This window comes from Xiphophorus hellerii, chromosome 23 (assembly GCF_003331165.1).
Source record: "Xiphophorus hellerii strain 12219 chromosome 23, Xiphophorus_hellerii-4.1, whole genome shotgun sequence".
Taxonomy (NCBI): domain Eukaryota; kingdom Metazoa; phylum Chordata; class Actinopteri; order Cyprinodontiformes; family Poeciliidae; genus Xiphophorus; species Xiphophorus hellerii.
In genome coordinates this window covers 2145253-2167788 of record NC_045694.1, presented here as the reverse complement: position 1 = coordinate 2167788, position 22536 = coordinate 2145253, and the positions used below count along the sequence as shown (strand labels likewise).

Here is a 22536-nt window from a genome sequence, read left to right as displayed (position 1 = left end):
TGTGGGGATTTGTGTAGATTTAAAATCCAGGAGGAGGGGGTGCATCTTTTAGACAAAGACACAAGATTCACAGTCTATAGAAGGAAGAGAAAGAAGAGAAAGCCCAAACTAGCGAAGCCCCATGAGTAGCTCCATCTCCCAGAGGACCAGGGATGAAATCTGCTCTCAGAGTCAGTCAATGTGGAAAATGAAAACAACTCCTACTAAACTGTGGAACAAGAGATGCATTAGTGTAAAATCCAAGTATATTATTGGATGGTGTAAAGAGATCTAATAGCCCTCTTATTCAGAATCATTTTCAGCAGATATCCCTGAAGGTGTTTCACTAAAATATTAAATTTATGCGGATAGGAATTTATTTGTAGTATTTTCGTGCCCAGAACAAAAAGCCTCAAAAATAATAAGTGTATGTTTGGTTACAAAAATGTATGGAAAGCTGAGCTGTATGTTTTTACATTTACCACTAGATGGCGACAGCATATAGAGACAAAAACAGTTTTTAATGAGTGAAAGACAACATGCAAGTAACAGCGTTCATATAGAAATTTTTTCTAACTAAGTTTTAGTTAAATACACAGTAGTATTATAGGACAAATGCTTTACATTTAAACAGTGTTGTAACAAATCAAGCTTCGGTCTGACGAAGCTGGATGTATCAGTTCAGTCTGTTCACATTTGGATTTACTTAGCTCTTTATCCAGAAGATAGTAAGGGACCTTTTGGCAGCATCATATGCAGTTTCTCAGCTTCAAGCATCAGAGCAGAGATTCACCAACCTCCTTAAACCTTTTATAATAATAAAACAGAAAAATTTGAAGTAGATACAAACTAAATCCAGATCACTAATCACTATTATCAGTCAGACTGACAGGCCAAATCTAGGCTGTTCATGTAATTGAAATCCATTGTTTATCAGTGATAATCCTGTATCTGGTGATAATCCGTTGTGCAGATATGACTGAGTGACATGCAGATATATACCAACATGCCTTCCTCATTGTTACTTCTTAGAACAAACACAATATATTAATAATGACAGAGCAACTGTCATTATTGTTTGTTGAGAATAGGAGACAAATGCCAAATCATGTATTTGACTGGAACATTTAAATGTGCTATTTGAATGTGAAAGTACTGTTCTTTTCAATCTAACCGTGCAAATATTTCTAAAAGCCTGCTTCACCAATCTCTCCATACCAGGATAGTTCAACTTTCCATCCAGATTCATTTGGACTTGGCCTGACTGTCACATTTACACATGTGTTGTCCAATCCAGGTAGGACTCAATCACTCACCTTCTGTTGGATTAAATTTTAATTTCAATTTATTTCAGATTTACAGCCACACTTCTTCAGCTGATGGCGACTCCTTGGCAGAGGTGTCATCCATTAGACCTTCCATGTCTCTCCACCCTTTGGACATCCCAGTCAGCAGGACTCTGTGTTTCTGGTTAGCACATTGTTCACAGATTGCTTGATATGAAGCATATACAGTTAGATGCCAGAATTATTTATAACAGGCAGGTCTGAGCATATTTTATTTATGTATCAGATTTGGCAGCCTTCTTAAAAAATGGTTAATTTGCTGTTTCAAAATTGTCATACCTAAGAATTATCCAAGTGCCAAATTTGTTGCTTGTATCAGTTTGAAAAATTCCTCGAAAACATTACGATCTCTCCTGCACTCTTCTAAGACTCACCTGAATCAATCAGGTGTGTGAAGCACATCCAAATACCACTGCCAGAAACACCTGGAAAAGGAATCATGTAAGAAAAGTCTTTATATTCCTCTGCTTGCTTTCTGTTTGAAAAAGGATGAATTTTAGAATGTTGTTATTGGCCAGTAAAGCATTGAATGATCTCTGTCCTGAAAAGGTTTAAGGCGGCATGGTATCTCTGAGCTGCTTGACAGATATTGACAGACCCCACAAGTCATGACAGACCTGCCAACTTAGTGTTTGCAGAAAGTGAGAACATGAGGAGGCAGCATTTTGTTTCTGTTCTTGACCTCTGGAAACAACACACTGAAAACCTGAGATGCACTTTGAAGTATCTTGTGTTCTGTGAACTTGTCTGCCCTTGGCTTGCTTTGTCCAGCTCCAGTTTCAGCTTTGTGACACACTTTCCAAAATTATGGTTATTTTTCTAAAAAGTTATTAAAGATTTGTTATTTTTTCAGATTTCTCTTGCTTAAAAAATTCTCTAAGATTATAATGCAGAGACAAACAGTTCAAGGAGATAATGAGTGGACTCCTATCCACTTTTCATACAGCACATCTATTTGAACGAAGATGCAGCTTGAGAGGCTGAAATACCAAAGTGCAATGCTACTATACATGCTCTTGGCTAGCATTTGCTTGGAGCAAAACCAAAGGCTCTCACCCTGAGGAAACGGTGTTGAGTTGTCGGGGCAACCAGATGATCCTTAGCCTAACACAGGCTAAGGGCTAACATAGCGTTGGGCTAACCATACCACTGTTTTCTCAAGCCTGCCTAAAACAGTTGCTATAGCCATTCTTCCATTCATTTCCCTGTTCTGGTGTCATTCTGGTTTCAACTAGCCCTTAAGAGTATGTGGGGGCTCGTCCAGGATTGGAACATATACCCTTCAATAGACTAGAAAATGCATAAATTCAATTAATGGTAAACATTTTTTTTTCTTTTTCTGGATCAGGCCATCAGTTAATACTGTGATCAGCTCAATGAATACAACTGATATCCTCAATTTTAGCAGAAATGGTAACTCATCAATTAATTTGCTTAATTGGGAAAGCCACTCCCCTCTGAACACAAATTCTGCCGGATGATGTTTTTGGTCACAGTTCATCACCAGAAAGGCCTGGAGAGCTGGAATTTGTTTCTATGGCCTAGTTCACACGTGGCCAGGCCTTTTTAAAACCACATAGCGGAGATGTTCGTTTCTATAAAATAATCGCGTCCACACTTAATCGGTTTAAGAAAAGTGTTCAACCACACAAACACTCTGAATTATTCCATTCAACATTGTATTAAACATGCTAAGCCCATAGGAACTAGGTAAAACCTATGTCAGGCAATCACAATCCTTCAAAACAACCCCAAGTTCCTGTTAAGAATTAAACATGACACCATTTGTCTGGACAGAGCGGTTGAATTACTTTTAAATACTGTATTAGAATATAATGTTAATATAAAACAAGTCTCTGTTGACTGGGAATCATGTAAAAGCAAATACATAGATGCATGTGGAGATTGAACGGCATTCAGCCTCAATTGGGAGGGATGGCTGGTGTAAAACAGCTGACCTCAAAGCTCTCGTTCTCCTTTACAACTCAACATATGGGCTTATAGAGTAAAAACTCTATGATATAACTAATGTAAAAATCAGCCCCTCTCTGACAGCAGCCATCTTTCCTTCACTGCATGGTCGAACAATAGCAATGACCAGATGTGTAGATGTGACCACATGTTGTTGTAGATTGTCGTGCGTTTTTCTTTAAATTTCCGGTTTCTAATATCCACACAAAAAGCAAAAAATGAGAGATTGCCAATCTTCGCTTTGGCTGGATGTTTTATGATTAATAATTTTTAGTGAGGTTACATGTGGATAAAAGGCCAAATCACATAGAAATCTATTTGGTTTGTCAGATAGCCGGCTACGTGTGGAGGAAGTCTAAATCAAAACAGAAAACTCCCCTCTGTTTTTTTAATGTCTTAACAAGAAAAACTGGACAGATTGCATTTAAACTCATTTGTTTTACTTTCAGCACCAACAAACGGGTTATGTACGCGTGACGCCATGATGGCACAGAAAAGAAAACACCACAAGCATGTCACATTTTTGCACACTTTCTTCATACATTGGGTTTTTCAGCAACAATTGTTTTCTGACATTGATATAGTGCAAATGCACAATAGCACAACAAACACCATTAAGGATACATACCTTTTTTCAATACAGCAGATTTTTGACAATTTGCATGATGTTTTTTTGTTTGTTTTCTTGCTAAACATAAGTATGTTTGTACTCCAGCTAAGGTATCAGTGTCCAACAGATTAGTATTCCTCACTGGTAGGAACCCTGTAATACAGACAAGGGTCCGGAAATCAGTGCATCTGAAAAGTTGAGACCAGAGATGAAGCAGGACACGGTCAGCATCTCATCCAAACCCAGCCTGGCTTCAGTCCGTGAGGCCAGCTTCAATCTGTCTTTCCTACTGGTTTGTATTCATTGGCAACTGTTGTGGAAGAAAATCAGCCACACTGTAAACTGGAGCAGATGTTAAACATTTCTACTGTATCTTGATATGCACATTATATTAACAACGGGTTCGCCCCTCACCACATCGCTTCACATCAACTGCTAAAACTTCAGCTTCATTTGCTCACCGGCGTCTCGAACCTTTTCGTTCTCAGATTAAAGCGAAACAACAAACACAGACAAGAAACGGACAAAAACTCTGATGGTTCACATTAATGATGAGGCCATCGATCATTACGAGTACCTTTTTTTTTTGGTCGGTAATAAATAAAACATATTCTAACGAATTTGATGGTTTTACTATTGTAAAAGTTTAGAATGAGCTTGTTTTTGTTGTTATATTTAAGGATTTTAAAAGTGAATTCATAGGGGAAAATTTTAGAGTTCAGGTGAATGACTCATGATGGCTTCTGATCATGGTGGTGCTACTTCCTCCGTATCCCTCAAGGGAGACATTACCTCCTTTTTAGGTCTTCAATAAGTTGTAAACCTGAAGCACAAACACCAATCATTTCATGACCCCCTCCCTCCCCCCAACCTCCCACACCAACCCATCAATAATCCCAGCAACCCCAGACTCCATGACACATTTCTCTCATCCCATTCCAATCCTGTCTCACACCACTGGTCCCTGCGCTTCCCTTTTATTCTTTTATTAAATTATCTCCCTGCATCCCAAGCTTTTGGCATTCCTCTCTACTCGCTCTTCTTGACATCAGTCTTGGCCGATGAGTTGGACTTGCCGATGTAGGCTTCAAAAAAGAACTGGACAAAAAGCACAAAGTAGCTGAGGTACATCAGAGAGGACCACACAATGTTCTGCATGTGGGATGGACACTCCTGACCCTGCTGCATCCAGGAGTACACCAGGTAGTTGACCACGCATCCCATCAGCATCTGGGTGATCTGGGTCAGAGTGATGAACATGGCGAACTTGCGCGAAACCTTGAAGCCAGCTGCCCGCAGCGCGTAGTAGGAATACATGACGGCGTGGACCAAGTAGTTCATGGTCATGAACCAACCGCCGCCCGCCACCATGTCCTTGTAGGAGTACCAGGAGTAGAGCAGCACGGTGATGTGGTGGTACCAGTGGAGGAAAATGAGCTTCTGCTTCCTCAAGACAATGAAGAGAGTGTCACCTGCAGAGAGACGGGATTATCAATCATTTTCAGAAATGCAGAACATTCAGGATGAGATACAACGTGCTCAAAGGGCGAGAGGTGGGGCACGCCCTGGACAGGTCGCCAGTGTTTCACAGGAGTTTTGGTGCTCCTGCTTTCCAGGTAAAAACTGAACAAAGTTGAGTGATCAAAAAGTTTAATGGAATTGGATCAAAAAACTTTCTCATCCAATCTAAGACAGATCCTCTCATCTTTAACTTTAACATTCATGTAAAATTACATTATAATTCAATTTGCTATTCAGAACCGCAGAATACTTAACTACTGCTACCTCAACCGCTGCATGTCTCCCATCAGTCAGACAACATCAGACATGTCTCGACTCACCCAGTTCAGGAGCCTTGCTGAGGACGAAGGCGTAAGCCCAGAATTTGCTGACTGGCCCGTTGTAGAAACTCTGGTCGCAAACTGACTGTTTCAGCCCTTTGCTCATCAGGATGAACATCATGTAGCTCCCAGTGCGGATGGCACCAAAGATACTGGGACAACAGAAATGATGAAGAGTGAACAAATCAGGTAAATGAAGCTCTGCCTCCTCTATAAAGGTTTATACATAAGCATAATAATTGGCTTTAAACTTTCATGTTACTGTGAAGTCGATAGAAGTAGCTGTTCACTGTTTCTACTTTACATAAAGTACCGCCTGCACCTATGATTATGAAAATTAAAAAAAAAAACGAAGCAGAGAATAATTATGAAGTGTTTTAAATTCTTGTCACTTTTAATAGGACCAAATTTGTAAAGTGAATCGGTGTATTGTGTCCTTACTATTACATAGTGTTGATCTGTTGCTTAAAATCAGCTGGAATGTGATGTGGCCAAACACTGTAGATACTTTAACCAGTCATCGTCTGCGCTTCAACCTCTCACCTGAACACAGCGAGCGTGAGCGACCACAGCACCAGGGGTTTCCGCAGCTCAAACTTTTCCCTTTGCTTCATGACATGACGCCCTCCCAGGATGCAGGCAGCGTAGAGCGCAGAGAACAGGAACGACTTCTTCCTGTCAGCATAAACAACAGACATCGCTGAAGAAAGCTCTTATCGTTCCAAAGCACTGTTAACCACAGGCTCGTGTTTGGACTTAATGTTCACTGAAACTAAAGGAAAAGTAAAGAAGGTAAAGATGAAGAGCAGCTATTCATCTTTGATGCTGACTATAATGCATTTAATAATTTTCATAGTTTGTTCATAAGCAGCAGTTTACACTAAAATAACAGAACACAAAAGACACAAACTACATCTAGATTGGCTATCATCAAAGTCTGTGAAAAACATTTTGACCGAAAACAAAAGTTTGGCTCCGCATGGCCAAGATTTTCAAGCACACATAAGAGATCAACACTCTTGATTGGCTGGCTGCTGTGATGAATTCATTCGAGAATTTTGATTGGTTTAAGTGTAAAGCCACTATTTCGCTTTTTCAACCCCGAGGTCAATGTCAATGTCTAATTCAAATGTATTTATATCGCACTTTAAAAACAGGCTTAAAACTGCATCAAAGTGCTGTACAAAAATTACAATAAAAGAAGTTGATAAAAAGAAAAAGAAAAATAATACAAGAAAAAAATATATGTATAATGTTAAAATAATAAGAGTAATAATAAGTAAAGAAAAAACACTCTGAAAAGGTAGATGATTCCATAGAGTAGGAGACTGAGAAGGCCTGATCTCCTTTTCTCTTAAGTTGAGTTTGAGGAACATTCAGTAGCAGCTGATTATTTGATCTTAAAGTTCTGGACACAGAATGAAGTTTCAAAAGATCCTGAAGACATGCTGAATGAATCAGAAATAACTTAAAATAAATCTGACTTCCCATCATAGCCATATCTAACATTTTGAAATTGGCCTTCGTCTCTTTAAGAACCTCCTACTTTTCCAACACTCCACCTTCAGTACATCATGACAACAATGTGTTTCCATAATGATGTTTGCCACCGTTCTTAGGAGGGCTGCACTGAGAAATAGTTTGCATTTTAAGCTCAGTTCCACCAGGTGTTTGCTAATTGCTGCTGCCGCTAGTCTGGAGGAGCTGAGTGGGGAAGTGATGCTCTGTGGGGTAGAAGCTTTAAGACTGCAGCTCCAGAGATCAGCTGTGTGGGAATAGGTGGCACATTGTGGGAGTGTTAAAACACCTTTGAATGGTTGTATAAGAAATTCAAGGTTTCTTCAAACATGCTTTAAAATAATCAAAGCAATACACATCATTATAACATGATGTAAAGCTAAAAGAATTATGACAATTCCCTGACTTTTGTTCTGTGTTGAATAAAATACAGTTGACCCATAATACTGCTGAAGAGAGACACACGTTGTCGTCTGACAGTGACAGAGACACTCCCACACCTGCCTACGATTATTACAGTCTGAGTCCAGCTGCAGGTGTAACTGAATGCTGTCAGGCTGCAGCAGTTGCTGCTGAGATCTGATCTGCTCCACATGAATTGGAAAGTCTTCTGGTCTGTTGACTGGATACAGAAAAAACGGAGCGTTCTCCAGCATTCAGCAAATCCCACGGCACAGGTGGGCTGAGTGGACAGACTGGATCCTGAGAGGAACGAAGAAAATGCCAACCAGATCAGCCCTGTCCTAAAATGACATTAGTTCAAAGCAGGGGAGCTAAAAACGTTGGATCTGAAGGCTTTATGTCCCTGATATTGCAGTTGATTATTTTGGATAATTTTCCTTAATCCTTCAGAATATAGCTGAAATGTTTTCTTTATTGTGTTACTGAGGAATTATGCTTTTCAAAAACAGCATTTTAAAATTAAAATAATATAAGTAGCTCTAAAAGTAAATCTCAATCAAATTTTTGAGATGGTTCACATTTTTATTTCAACTAAACTGTACAACAGAGAAGAAAAACAAAGTAAAAAAAATATGGAAAAGTTATTTTTAATGTCATTTTTAATATGACACATATTATGACAAATATTACTTGATTTCTAGAGTATATCGGATGCATAAAGGACATTACAGTAATGGCTTCCACATGATCTCACTCTGAAAAATGTGAACCAATAATTTGACTTTATTTATTGAGTGACAATAAAATCCCTTTTTAAGAAATAATTATTTACAAAATCACATTCTGACTGCAAAAAATGTCTTAATTAATAATCCATGACTTCCTGTTTCCCTGAAGTATGAATATGACGTGACACGAAGGATCATTTCGTGTCATATGGAAGCTATATGAGAGCAATCATCTTCCTCAGTAAAAAAACATTAGATTTTTTCTATTTACTTAAATCTGACCACATGTTCAGTCAGAGGAATAATTTTAAAAATAATCAACTAGAACTGGGACAAACAAGGCTCGAGGAATCAGGTTTACAGGAGGGAGGTAAAAAAAAAGCGAAGTGTTTTAGAACTACAGGAAGGTTTCCATAGCAACAATTTATTTGAAGGCATTTGTACTCAAAATGCCCTGTGAAATCGACTACAGACCAGACTCAACCCATTTTCAGCTCGAGTGTCTCTGGCTGGTGACCAGCCAATTTGTATTGCAAAAATCCAATCATTCTTTGGTCAGTAAACACACCAACCACCACTCTTTAGTGTGGATGTTGTTGCCATGTCTACGGTTAACTCAGGCTGTGAGAAAGAGCAAGACTTCAGCAGATAACAGGAAGGTTGAGCTGCCTTGTTCGAGAATTCTTCCAACTATTTTTAATCTTGGAATCTGCTGGATTTGTAAATATTAGTATGTAAATAAAGATTTAAGGATCTTCTTTATCTAGAATGATGCAGAGGTGTCAGTGTTTCTAGCTGATGCTAAAGACAAAATACATTTTCCATTCTTGATGTAATCTGATAATCCTGATAAAAATAATTATTCACTGCTAAAAGAGGGAATTTTTTTAAATATTTAACAATATTATGATTGTTAAATAAAATTTAGTACTGGTAGCAGCAGGTTGTTGTTTTACAAACCCTGGAGATCAAAAATGAGCTAGAAAATTTGGATTGGTTCATTTCTGTTTTGGGCTCAACTTAAAAACAGAAATGAACCGATCTATTAATAATTGCAGTGCTATACTGTAAGGTTTGATAAATAAATGACAGAAGAAAATGGTTTGTACAAAAATAATCAACTGATCAAACTATTTAAGAAATGTGTAAACCAATAAACCAGAGAGAATGATTTGATGTAATCATCCTTCAAAGCAACCTACAGATCTGCAGCATGAGACACATTTAACATGTAAAACAACTGATTCTGTCTTGCAGATCAACCAACAGCACCAGGTTTTGTCAGATCTGCACGTCTTTTGAAGGCAGTAAGACATCACTCTGTTAGCTTAACAACTAAGATGCTTCCAGGAGCGTTTCTGTTGGAAAGCCATAAACTCATGAGCTGCTTCTGCAGAGCAGAGGACAAAGCAACACGGTCGATGTCTAAAGAAGCTGCTTTCACAGAATGACAACAGGACTGCAGAATGACATCACTGTTCCTCAACCAACCACACAGGGAGGGGGCAGAACAGATCGGCACACAAGACAGTGGCCTACATACTGTCTGAAGCTGCAGATACAGCAGAGGAGGAACAAGCTTTGTATTCTCCTGCAGGGAAATGCCATTCAAGGCCAAAGGTCAAAGGTAACAGTGGCTATGTAGCCTCAGCTTTAAGTCTTGAGTACACTGAGTTTCCTTCTAGTCAGATCCTGAGCACGCACACACATAGTTTGAATGCATGTGTGACAGATCCCGTTTAGCATCAGAGATGGAGCTTTCATTTCTGTTGTCAAAGAAATGAAAAATCCTCAAAGGTAGAAAAATACTGGAACAGAAAGAATTTCTCCTTCAGGTTATTATAATAAAATCAGCAAATGGCACATAAATATATATTTATTAACTCTAGAGCACAGGCCAACAGTGTAACAAAACAGAAATTTAAAAGAAATTTGGATTGGAATGAAAATTTCATCAGTCTTTTTTCTAAAGCCCTTCTCATCCACATTCAGTGATGCAAAGTCCAAAAATAAATGGCAGAAACAGAGAAAATGTTGGTTAAAAGGACTGAGGACATTTTCTGCTGGAAAGCCAATGATGATTATAAATGATGACATACAGTAATAGAAGAGAGAGATGATAAAATTCAAGAAGCATTAATTTTGAAATTCTAATTCCACAAATGAATAAACACAATATAAATACTAAGCAAAACAAATAATAATATTGAGAATTTAAAATCTTATTTACAAAAATGCTAATAGCTAATAAAGAGCGTGGCGCTTGGAGCAAGACGGTTTCAGGCGGTTGTAGGACATTAATGCCTCATAGTGGACAGTTTCTTTCTTTAGATTTATCACAAGTCATTCTGGGCTTTATGGAGCAGCAGAAAGCAGGTCACATGCAGAGACAGATGTCTTGTATTGATGTGAGCGCGCTCTAACCTTTGTCAACACTAGTGCAGCTGAATGTTAGAGTAACAGTAGAAATCCTTTGGAGGAAGCCTATAGTGAAGCGTTGCAGAAATTCGATCTGCAGGTGATAGTGTGTGAAGGTGTGTGTGCGTGAGTTTGAATGCGTGTGTGAATGGGCACCAAGACAGGAACGGTCAAACTCTGTTGATGTTCCTCAGGTCATAACATCTGTTTTTGGTAATATTTAGACTAAAGACTAAATATAATGTAAAGACTTTAATTTAATCTAATACCGGGTTGTTCAAACTGCGGTCTAGGGTCTGATTTTATGCAGCCCCCAACTTCAGATTAAGAATGATACAAATTTGGACCGCTAGCAGAAGCGGCTGATCCAGATCAAGACTTCTTATTTTTCATTAGGGCAAAATTATTACAGACAAATAAAATCTTGTTGCAATAACTGCACAATATACAGGACCACGACTATCCACAGTTCTACTCAGAAACAGACTTTGGTGAACTCACATCTGCTTTTAATTAATCTATTAAACTTGGATAAATACAGCACTGACCCAGATCATGTTCTTAGTGCTGAAAACATTTATCTGCATTTTGTTCCAGTTGAGCCCAAAAGAATTTACAAACTGGAAACTTTTCTTTAATAAAGCAAAAACCCATCATACATTTTGGATGATTTAAAGATCCCTTTTCTACAAAACCTCCAACTACTTTGTTTTATTAAAACACTGCATGCTTAATTTATTGCTGAGCAGGTATAAAATTCACTGGAGAATTTTGACCCAAAAGACAAAAAGTTTGGACGCCCCTGATCTAAAGAGTTCATTCTCATGGTTCAGACTTCATTGTAGGTTTACCTTCAGTTCTGTCTTGACTGAGCTGAGGAGAATATGTTAGTATCAATGACTTTAAATCTAAAATACTTGCTTTTAGATTTTGAACATCTGATCACCACCTTTTGCTTTCCAATGTTAATACAAGCCACAGTAGTTGATATTCAGGCTCTACTGAGGTATATTTAGAAGACAGATTTTTCTGCTGTCAGAAAAAAATAAAAAGGAAAAAAACAACCTAAAGGCAAAGTCAAAGCTGACAAGCTGGTAGAGACGGTTGGGCAAGAGAAGGTGCTGCTGCTGCTGCTGCCTTCTGGCTAAAGCCCTGAAGCAACAGCAGCTCACAGGAATCTACAGACTTTTTCCTTCACAAGCCTCACCTGAATAACCACCTTCATCACTTATCTGTGGATCTAGTTTTTCTGGGTTATGAAGTTCATTCGTTTTTCTTAGATGATGTCATGTCTTTTTATATGCTCTAACGCTGGGAAAAAAACTCTTCACCGGAGGTGTTTAGTGTCCCACAATAAGTTTGAACATCGATCAGCTGGCAGTGAGAAGTTTGTTCCTCCTGCTCTCAGGTCCCAGCTGTGCAGAAGGTGACAAATATTGCACCAGTACGCAGCTTTTCCTGTAAACGCTCCGTCACATCTCAGTAAACTAAGATGAGCGTCTAACACAGTCGGTCACGATGCGAATGCAGCGTCTGAAAATAACTGATCAAAAACAGGCGTCGATTTTTCGTTTCACTTCAAACATCCAGGATATTTTTCTATATTAGATTTTTTTCCCCCTCTTTTAGAGCCATACAAACCAATATTTATAGCTATTATGCATATTTCTATTGCCTAACAACTTTAAGGATCACATCACTGACATTACTTCTCACAATCTTGCATTGCATCATCATCACAGTCACATGACCAACCCGCTCTCTAGAAATACACACAGAAACGAGACGGAAATAAACCTCAGCTTTTAACATAAACCAAGTTTTACTTATTGAATTGACATGTAAAAAAAAAAAAAAAACTGACATCAGCAGATACCGAAGCTAACGCAGAGATTTCACTATCCCTAGACTCAGAAGGTTTAAAGAGATTTCCTGTTGTCTTCTTGTAGACAAATATTTTTTGTCTCAAGATTAGAAAATAACTGGAACCTTGAAATTAAAGTGACAGCACAAACAGGGAATGAACAGCCAGACTACCACTGCTGTTGTTTGTGAACATAAAGTTAATCTGGTAAGAAAACACTTTCTTGAACAAAGGGTTTTACGTTTGTGTCTTCTAACAGTACAAAGTGCCTGCAGACCTTCATCTACAACTCATTTTTTCTTCATATCTGAGCCAAATGAAGGACAGCGTGTGACTGCAGTGTAATTTTTACTCTTTATGACTAATAAACTCATTGTGGGAAATATAACTGTGTATGGAGTTTTAGAGTTTTATGAGCATGACAGACTGATTTTAGGGAAAGAAGTAAAACTTGCACAATCACAGCATGGTTTGAAGTCTGAATCATAACCATGGTCAGTGACTTTGCTTTCAAAGTCACTTTCAGAGCTCGGTATTTGAAACTAAAATCATTGCTCTGACAACTTTCAGGTATGTTCTAGACTGAATTTCCTCACTTTACTACATATATATTTTTCTACATGCCCTTACATAAGAAAACAAGATTTACTATTAACATTTTGAAAAAGAAGAAAAATCTTCATGTTTATATAAAGAAATGTTTTACAGTTAGTGTTTCATTATTCTCCTACTTTTGTCACATCTGTTAGCTAAGATAGATAAGATAAATCTTTATTGTCATTGTCACAAGGACAACAAAATTTAAAAGGTGCCCTCAGTCAGTGCATATGCTTAAAAACAAAAAATAACTGTCTCACAATACACACACAATGTAAGAATGAACAAATAACTGGTAAAAAAAAAAAAAAAAAAAAAGCTCAGCTTCAACATACAAAAAGACTAATTTTAACACAAATATTAAAATCAAAAACAAGCATTGCAAGCAGGACTTCTGTTTAAATGCTGACTACCTGGGTAAATATGTGCATTGGAGGGTTGTGGGAATAAGCTTGAATCTGCGGTTCTTCAAAGTAGCTGGGGGCAGCACAAGTGAAAAACAACGCAGTCAGAGCTCTTTGGGAGGGATCAGCATGGAGGACTAACAGAATCAGCAGAGGGCTGAATTATTAGAAGAAACTAAAATTGCACTTTTCAAGCACAAATCATGTAATCTGCACTTTAAAGGTCATAAATCATGGCAGAAATAACTGGAATGCAAGACAATGTAGGATTGTTATAAGGGATTCTGCAGTCATTACAGTATTAACAAATCTAAACATTACATATGCTGTAACTCTTGCAGTTTATGATGAGAAACATAAACTGTTTCTCATCCCCCACTGACAGCGTCGTTTAAAGCTGCTGGGTAATTTGGATGTGTATTAGCTGGAGTTATGATGTAATTCTGTTTTCAGCCTGAGGATGAGGCTGCATGGCCGTCATGGTGAGCAGACTCAACACAGCGTCGCTTATGGATATGCCACGGTGTGCAAAAAGTATGTCAATTCAGGTCAGTTCCACAGATCCATGGAACTGAAACCTGCTTTTAAAGTCAGTCACTCAACAGAAAACAGAGAGGCAGCTCAGAAAAACCTGTTATCCTGCATTCATTTACAGTTATGTCCACAAACCCTGGCTGCTTAATAATGGATCTTTAAGTTGCCATGTCTGCATCCTGCTACAACACACTGCCACCTCTAATCTTGTCACCGCCATGCTTCCTGAATAAATACACACAAACTTCACCACTCTCTCTCTCTTTACTTAAATCAAAGCATTTCTTCTCCAGCCTAATAAAAAGTGACAGCAGAGTGCAGCGATACTTCAGGCAGACCTTCATTCCTGAGACACTTCTCTATTTCTGACGCCAACGACGGTAATGATGATGATGATGAAGAGAGCAGTGGACCTGAAGCCGAGCCTGTGGTGGATTCTGGGTTAGCAAGGTCAACCCCAATCAGTATCACTGCGTGTCGCTCCAGTAACACAAAACCGTAGAAACAACAGCGCTAAGCTGCAAGTTTAACACCAGAACAAACATCTAAACCTCGGGTGGAGCAGCCAGAGATTCATGTTTACAAATGGCCTAGTCAAAGTCTAGACATCACTACAACTGAGAATCTGTAGTAACACTTGAAATTGATGTTTACAGACGTTTTCCATCTAATATGGAAGAACCTGAGCAAAGATTCACTCTGCAGATGTTTACAGCTGGTGGAGACAAACAGTGTGACTGCAACAAAAGGTGGTTCTATATTCTACTTGCACTGACGCAAGCAGAATAGAAAAGCATGCCACACTTTTCAGATTTTAACAAAGAAACGAAAAGGACTGAAGACCAGGTATCATTTTACTTCCTGATCAAAAAAATGCAGTGCATTATGTATGTTTATCACATATATCTCAATAAATAAACTGAAATGTCTAAATGTGTTCTTGGGAAAGAGGTGCGAATATATTTAACTTGCACTCCTTTGTAAGATATTTGACTTGGTGGAAACTAAAAAGTCTATACAGTCCAAAAATATTGAAACATATAACATGAGAAGTGCTAATTTCATGAAAACATGAATTAATGTTTTCTGAAAAACACTTAAGAGGTCAAGGCCAGTCTGGAAAACTCACACGGCTCGACTCTTCTTCATGAAAGAGTAATGTGAAACTCAGAGGAAAGACAGCTATCTCCTGAACCATCTAGTCCCAGAAACCTGACCCCCCACGAAGAACACACCCCCCCAAAGTGAATCGTCAGAAGGACAGTGTTTAAGAAGTGCTGAACCTGTCCTGATTCTGCCATGTAAATGTTGTTCTGTTCTTCCAGCAGGGAATATGGAAATGTAAATGCAGATCATAACAAAGCTCATTCTTCATCCTCTGATGTATTTTTGGGACTCTTACGTTAGCAGTTAGCAGTAAGCAGCGATACAGCCACCAGGGATCCATCTGAAGTTCAAAGACCTGAGAGAAGCAGTCAGCACCATGAGAGGCTTTTCTGAACCCGATTTGAAACAAAGGTTGAAACAACCTGCATGCTAAGGAGGGATGGTGACGTCTGCAGGCTGGAGGAGTGAGTCAGCAGGATGCAGATGTTTGATACACAGCTGGAAAATCAGCCCGTTTCACTGGAGAACTATAAATGTGAAGAAATTCTGCTCCCTCTGGTGCTTTATTATCATGCAGGTTTTATCTCTGACATCAAAAACATGCTGTTATTTTTGTGCTTATCATTACTGTAACATGGAATGCTAAAGCTGCTGTATGCTGCAAAGTAAAGCAATCTAACATCACTTCGTTCCATTAAGCCATATGCAGAAAGTAAAGATTTTCATCCCAATTTCAGCATGTTCTCATAAAGATTAGCAACACATCTTTCTCTTTATTTTAAAGGGAAATGCCATCACCTGTGAGTACTGTTACAGTTAAAAGACACCTGAGCAGCTGACATGAAGCGCCTACAGAGTCCTATAATAAAAAATGACATGTGAAGCAGACGTAAAAAGAACCCTAAGTAAAGAGACAGAGCAACATTTGATGAACTGATGAAAGAGAGATTATTCTACGATGATCTAAAGTTTCTCAGATGGCCCCACAGAACCCTTTAAAGGTTCTTCACACACATGTGGAAGGCTCGGTTCTGCTGCAGTTCTCTTTCACACTCCACTGTCAAACGATCCAGAAGCTTTTTATAAACAGGTTCCCCTCTTGGCCTGCACCAAGAACCACTGAAGGAAACGACACAAAAACCTCTGAAGAAGAAAAAGCACACAACTTCCTTCTTCACAACATATAAACATCGGAGTGGAATCAGATTTTAACGGTCGTAGGATTTCTCTTTTGTCTTTGGTAAAAGACCTAAAGCCATTTTTCTCCCATTTGTTCTGATTGTGTTTACCCAGAATGCTCTGCGCCGTAGTCCATTTCCTGCTTTTGGAGCGATTTCTGGTCCGCTTGGCGTTCACATATGCATCAAACCACACCAGGATTCACTTCAATCAAAGCCCGATAGAGGTTTGTAGATGGACTGGAGTTCGGTCTTTTGGTCTGGATCAGAGTTTGATTACACATTCACACATCTCCAAATGAACCGGACTTTCTAAACAAATGGACTGGAGTTGAATTAAAGCGAAAATCAACCTCAAGCGCAGTGGTGTATGTTATGAAGATGTTTCCTACACTACGTATATAGGATCTTACAAAATATATTTTATTTTTCCAAAATTCTACTTTTTTCATTCTAAGCAAGAGAAGTTTGTGAGGTGACATCAAACATCCTGCAAAACCGAGCAAACCAGAGAAACTGGGTCATGGGCCATTCACCTGCTCAGGTGCTGGAAGTTGGTCGACTCCAAGCAACACAGACAGTTCTCACAGACAGTTCAGGAATTCACAGGAAAACGTACAACAATCTTCAAGCACTTTTCTGTTTATAGAGTAAATGTTTGAGTTTGTAAAAAAAATATTTATGAACAGCCTGATATTAATTTTTTCTCCCTTTCTGTGGAGTCAGAAAATGAATTTCTTTTGGTGTTTTGGTTTGGAATAACACCAGCAGTGCTCTCAATGCATTTGCATACATGGAAATAAAAGCTATGAGGGATGTTTGATCTTTACTCACTTTTATAAACACTGCTGGGATTTAAAACACATTTATATGGTTAAAAACTGAAGAATAGAAGACTACCTTTAGTCTTTTACCACTGATGCAAAAATACCTTTAAATTAGAACCAGTTTCTAATTTAAACTGTGATGAAGCAGTTCTCCAGACTGAATAAGGTTTTGGTGTGTGCTGTCCTAACTGATGCGTAACAAGTTCTGTTTATGCAATGACTCTGATGACCAAGGTACAATGTGATGCTGGAGCTCCTAAAATAGCAGTGAAACAGCGATAAGAGCAAGTACAAAGAAATGCAAATATTTATGAAGGCTTTTTATACAGATGTGTAACATCTTATCAGTTTATTCAGTCACTGCACTTACTGATTAGTTTTGATCTAATGACCTGGAGTTCATTAGCAGCATCAGGTTGGAACAAACCTCCATAGCGGCTGCAGCAGGAAGGGGAGTAATGTTAGCGTGGCGCGGCGAGGCGACCCATATTTACTCAATCCAGCAGCCTGCTTTACGCCGCTGAGCTGTCAGTCTCCATTCAGCCCTGCCTGAGAAACGTCTTTAAATTTCTACAAGTTTGATTGCTTTATGTGAAGCATAAAAAAAAACATACACAATACCAAAATATTTAAGAAAATTTAGGGTTGAGTAGCTTTAATTTTTTTTTAATAAACTTATGTATTTGTCAGAGGAACTAGTTGAGCTATACATCAACTATTTGGGGTGATGAGTTTTCTACAGGATATTATATTTCACTTATTGATTGGTTTTGTAACACATTTTAGAGTTTTGAGCTATAACTAAAATAATTACTTTGGCTTTTCTGTTACAGTGTAAAACACTATAATAAAGTTTTAATAGTATAAATAGGTCAAATGTTACATGTCTCAACTGGTATTTTTTATGTATTTTCTTTCATTTTTGAATTTATGATTGAAAGTTAATTGCTCATTATGAAACAATTATTTACAACATGATATATTAAAAATGAACACATTGCTCTTATTCACAAATTAATGGTGCACCGATAGCAGATTTCTGGTCGATCACCCATGTTTGAAAAAGTCTGACATGCTGATTTCAATAACATTTTGATGTTTAATGAAAGTCAGGATGGATTAAAAAGAAAAACATTGAATTTTTCGTTTTTAATCCATCTTCTTGTTTTGAAATCTCAAAACAAGAAGAAATGCAGAATTGCCAGAATGAGACCAGAAACAGAAACAGGATCTTCAGTCCAACTATACGAACAATCAAATCCACAAGGTTGAACAGCTAAACAGGGAAATATACTCATGTTTTTATTTACATATCTAGATCACACCTAAACAGGTTCTGGATATAAATCAGAATTCATTTGAGGGTTGGTTTAGTGTGCTTAATCCATATTAAAATAAATAAAACCACAACGGTAACTTCACGTTCACAAGGAGCAAAATTAGGATCTATTGTGTTAAATTAAACCGTAATCAACTGCTTTGCTGTCTTATTCTTCAACAATACACACCATTACATTTCTCTTCATGAACCTCACCCTTCAGTGATATAAAATATGTCACAATCAGTTCCAATTTACATTGTGAATGTAGCTAATTAGCAATCTCATCTCATTTTTCTGCCCTTGCTGCCTCTGAGGCCATGTGCGCCGACCCGCTCCAGTCTCCTTCCTACTACACAAACGACACAAGGCGTGGGCACAGAGCAGCCGCAACGTGATTGGTTAATGCTCTGTCAGCAGACATCAGAAGATGATTGTGATTGGTCAGCTGTCAGTACCAGGGTATGGACAGCTCCAGCCTGCCTGTCTCTCTCTCTATTTCTCACACACACACACACCCACACACACATCTAAATGAATAAGGACAGAACTGTCCAAACCAGGGCTTCAGGAGGTCTGGTTAGGTTGAATTTGTTTGAAATGTGGCTGTTTTCTGCAGTCACCTCTGAGTAAGACCAGACAGACTCTAAATGAACAACTTCTCCTCACACATCCTGCCTTCCCAGAAACCCTGCAGCATCTTTAATGAAGCTTACACTCCAACTTTACACACAGCTTGCTTAGTTTTGCTCGAAGTCAGTTCTTTGTTCAACCTGGTTTGGACATAACTGACCCCCCAGTGAGTCAAAGCAGAGGACGCTTGGATGGACCTGCACATGACCTACATAAAAACGCACACAGCTGCTCAGCAATATTTGCTTAAAATCAAAAGTGACAGTTGAACATCGGGGCTTATCAATGTTGTAGGTTGTGCAAAAGCCTGGCAGACGTCGCCCTGGGCAAACAATCACTCATCATAGCTTTAGTTTCTGCTAAAATTCATCATCAGGGAAATGAGAAGCACAATAGATTATCTTCTATATGTTAATAACAATATGTATTTTTTTAGAAATAGGCTATTATTTATTTTGTCACATAAAAATTGCATTAATATTAACTAATTATTAATCATTAACAATAACTCATTAGCAGAAGCTGAAAGACTTTGACATTAGGCAGTTAAGTTTTTCCAAGTCCCAATATAGTAACTGCCATTCTAAAGCAGAGCTGCAACAGGAGTTAGACTTTGTCAGTATGTTGTGTTTTAACATCAACAATACAAACCTTTTGATTGCAAAATATATATTTTAATTCTGAAATGTTGAAATGTAAAAGTGTAAAGTTGGAAAAATTAACAGAAAGTTCCTTCATCCATGTGGGAAAGTTCAGCATTTCTTAGAACTTGAATTATGCTATTTTTAAGAATTGAACAGTTTTTTCTTACTGTAAAGTTTCTTCCATTTTTTGTTACCTTTACTAAATATGTATCTGAATTCTTCCTGTCAATTTGCTGCTGATGCACAACAAATTCTCCATCGATGGACATTAAAGGATATTTCTTTTCTATTCTATTAGAAAACCAGAAATGGTTTAACCAAATCCTCACATTTCACAATATTCAGCAGCTTATGTTAAATTTAATTGAAATTGTGAAATTGAAGTTTATCGGGCATAAATAGTTTATTATTCTGTAAATAGGATCTATTAAGCAAAATTCATATTTTCTGTGATTCTGTACTTCCATTTGGGTTTCATCTGTTTGTAACAACAGCCCAGAGCTTAAACAAACACCCAGCCGATTATGGAAAATAGGTAAATGTTTTTTTGTTTCTAGAAAGTTAAAAAATCTCCTGATTGTTAAGTCACAATTGGTTAGCACTGCACCGTTACCTGGCAACCTCAACGAGCCAGCCCCTCTCCTAGCAACCCAAGAAGCTCCAGCACAATTTGGTCAGCTGGTTTTATTGCTGTATGAGCTGTACAATGGCTGCTGGAAATGAAAAGTTTTGTTGTTGACTTACCATTCAGAAGTTGATACATTCTTGTTGGTTGTGCAGGAGGCTCTGCTTCTGCTTTTGAGTCTGTTTGGGTCAGAGGTTGTATAATTGCACATCTGTTTGCAGCCATTTTCTTTAAACATTGTGATGGGGGGCCATGATCAGCAGCAGGGTATTTGGATATAAAGCTGCTAATTCTGAAAGGAGTTCAAAATGTCTGATCAGACTGAAATCTCATTATCTAAGAATGATTTTGTGCAAAAATGTAATGAACATGTTTAGTGACCTACCCTAAGCATTGTAGGTCATATTTAACTAACCAGACCATATGAGTAATAATATAACACCCACATTTCATCTGAGTACCTCTAACAGGCAGTCCATGTACCACTGGTGGTACACGCACCTCAGTTTGAGATACTAAAGCTTTAAGACATTATTTATCTTCTGTTTAATTTGCTTTTTTCGGTTGTGGCCCACAAGTCATCCCTTCTTAAACAAACACTTGCATGTTTGTTTGAGAACAAACCCTTCATCCCTTCTTTTTGACCAAGAAGGGATGAGGTTTGCAATAATATTGATGTAAACAATCGTTTTTGCTTTGTTGTTGTGCAGTAAAAGCTTCTAAATGTGATGTTTGGTAAGAATCGGACGCCCTGAGGCAGACTGGGGAGTGTGTGGTGTGTCAGCATATGGCCAGGCTTGGCTTAATAAACTACTGGCCCACTGACTGAATGGATGAGGCAGCTGGAGGATGGATGACCTTTACGAAACCATGATGATGATGATGGAGTATAAATGGCAGGACGTCAAGGACAAATCGTCACTGAAAAGGAAGATAAACAGCAGCAGCCGGTTTTCAGCTGTTTTTAGTCTCATTTTCTGAAGGCCTGTGTGATTATTTGCTTCCTTTTCAGTTTATATACTGACAGGGAGCATGATATAACCGCTTTAATCCCAGTGAGCAAAGCTGATGCTGTTACACGGTTCAAATTTAGCAGCAGGTCACCGAGCTGAATCCCCGATCCAACGCCGGTGACAGTAACTGTTAGGCGGGATTAAAAACGAGGCGCTAACGTTAGGGAGGGAGCTAGCCTTACCAGTTCTCCTGCATCCATCGGATGGCTTCCTCCTCGTTGAACTGCCTCTCAAATTCATATTCTTGTAGAGCTAAAACCGACATGGCTCTCCGTGTTCGGCTTCTGTCAGGTTGTGGAACAAAGCGACACTCGGACTGGATGCTTTCTGCTGGCTCTGCTCCTGTTCTCTGTCCTCCTCAGCCCCGGACTCGCATCGCTCACGCCGCTTTCAGCAGCACCTCGGCAGTCCCTCCCCGCTCTCTCCTCCTCCGCCACCGGCTGACGGAGCCAACACCCTCTTCCTGAAGGAATGAGGACTACGGGTCCTAGCGCCGTCGTTTCACATGCTGCTATCAGTACAATTCAACTTTTCAACGGTGTTGTTTCTGTTGTCAAAGGCCCGAGGCATCAGCAAACCCAGCTGCTTCTGAGGGTCCGCCAGGTTCCCCTGAAATAACTCAACTCCTCCCGTAGACTATCAGTCTAACAAGTTCAGCTTCATAGTAGTCAAAAACATTAAGCTACAGACTGTTCAGTATTCTCAGATATTTCCTAACAGCATATCCAAAATTTCCAAACAAAATGCAGCTTGGGAAGCTGAAATGGTGGGCGCACCATTACTGTTAAGGCACAGTCAACGGGCGTTGAGCCGTTACCTAGCAACCCAAGAGGAATTCCAGCACCTTTGGTCAGGTGCTTTTATGTATGCATTGTACAGTTACTGCTGGAAAAGAAGAAGGAAAGGACAAGTGTTTTGTTGATGACCTGCCATCCAGAAAAGATCCTGTAAAATGTTCAGACAGTTGAATAACTGAGT

General features: G+C 38.7%; 1 protein-coding gene across 2 annotated transcripts; it reads right to left on the bottom strand.

The window, feature by feature from the left end:
• Positions 1-3714: 3714 nt before the first annotated feature.
• elovl6 (ELOVL fatty acid elongase 6) lies at positions 3715-21994 on the bottom strand. Of its 2 annotated transcripts, none has more exons than XM_032555073.1 (4): positions 21741-21994; positions 6291-6422; positions 5748-5899; positions 3715-5378 (listed from the first exon to the last, which is right to left on the bottom strand). In XM_032555073.1, the coding sequence occupies exons 1-4, from the start codon at positions 21821-21823 to the stop codon at positions 4936-4938; spliced, it is 810 nt and encodes a 269-aa protein (XP_032410964.1). In that variant the 5' UTR covers positions 21824-21994; the 3' UTR covers positions 3715-4935. The 2 variants fall into 2 exon arrangements, with proteins under 2 accessions (XP_032410964.1, XP_032410965.1); XM_032555074.1 differs by lacking the exon at positions 21741-21994 and adding an exon at positions 15437-15441 and having other exon boundaries at positions 6291-6447.
• Positions 21995-22536: the final 542 nt, after the last annotated feature.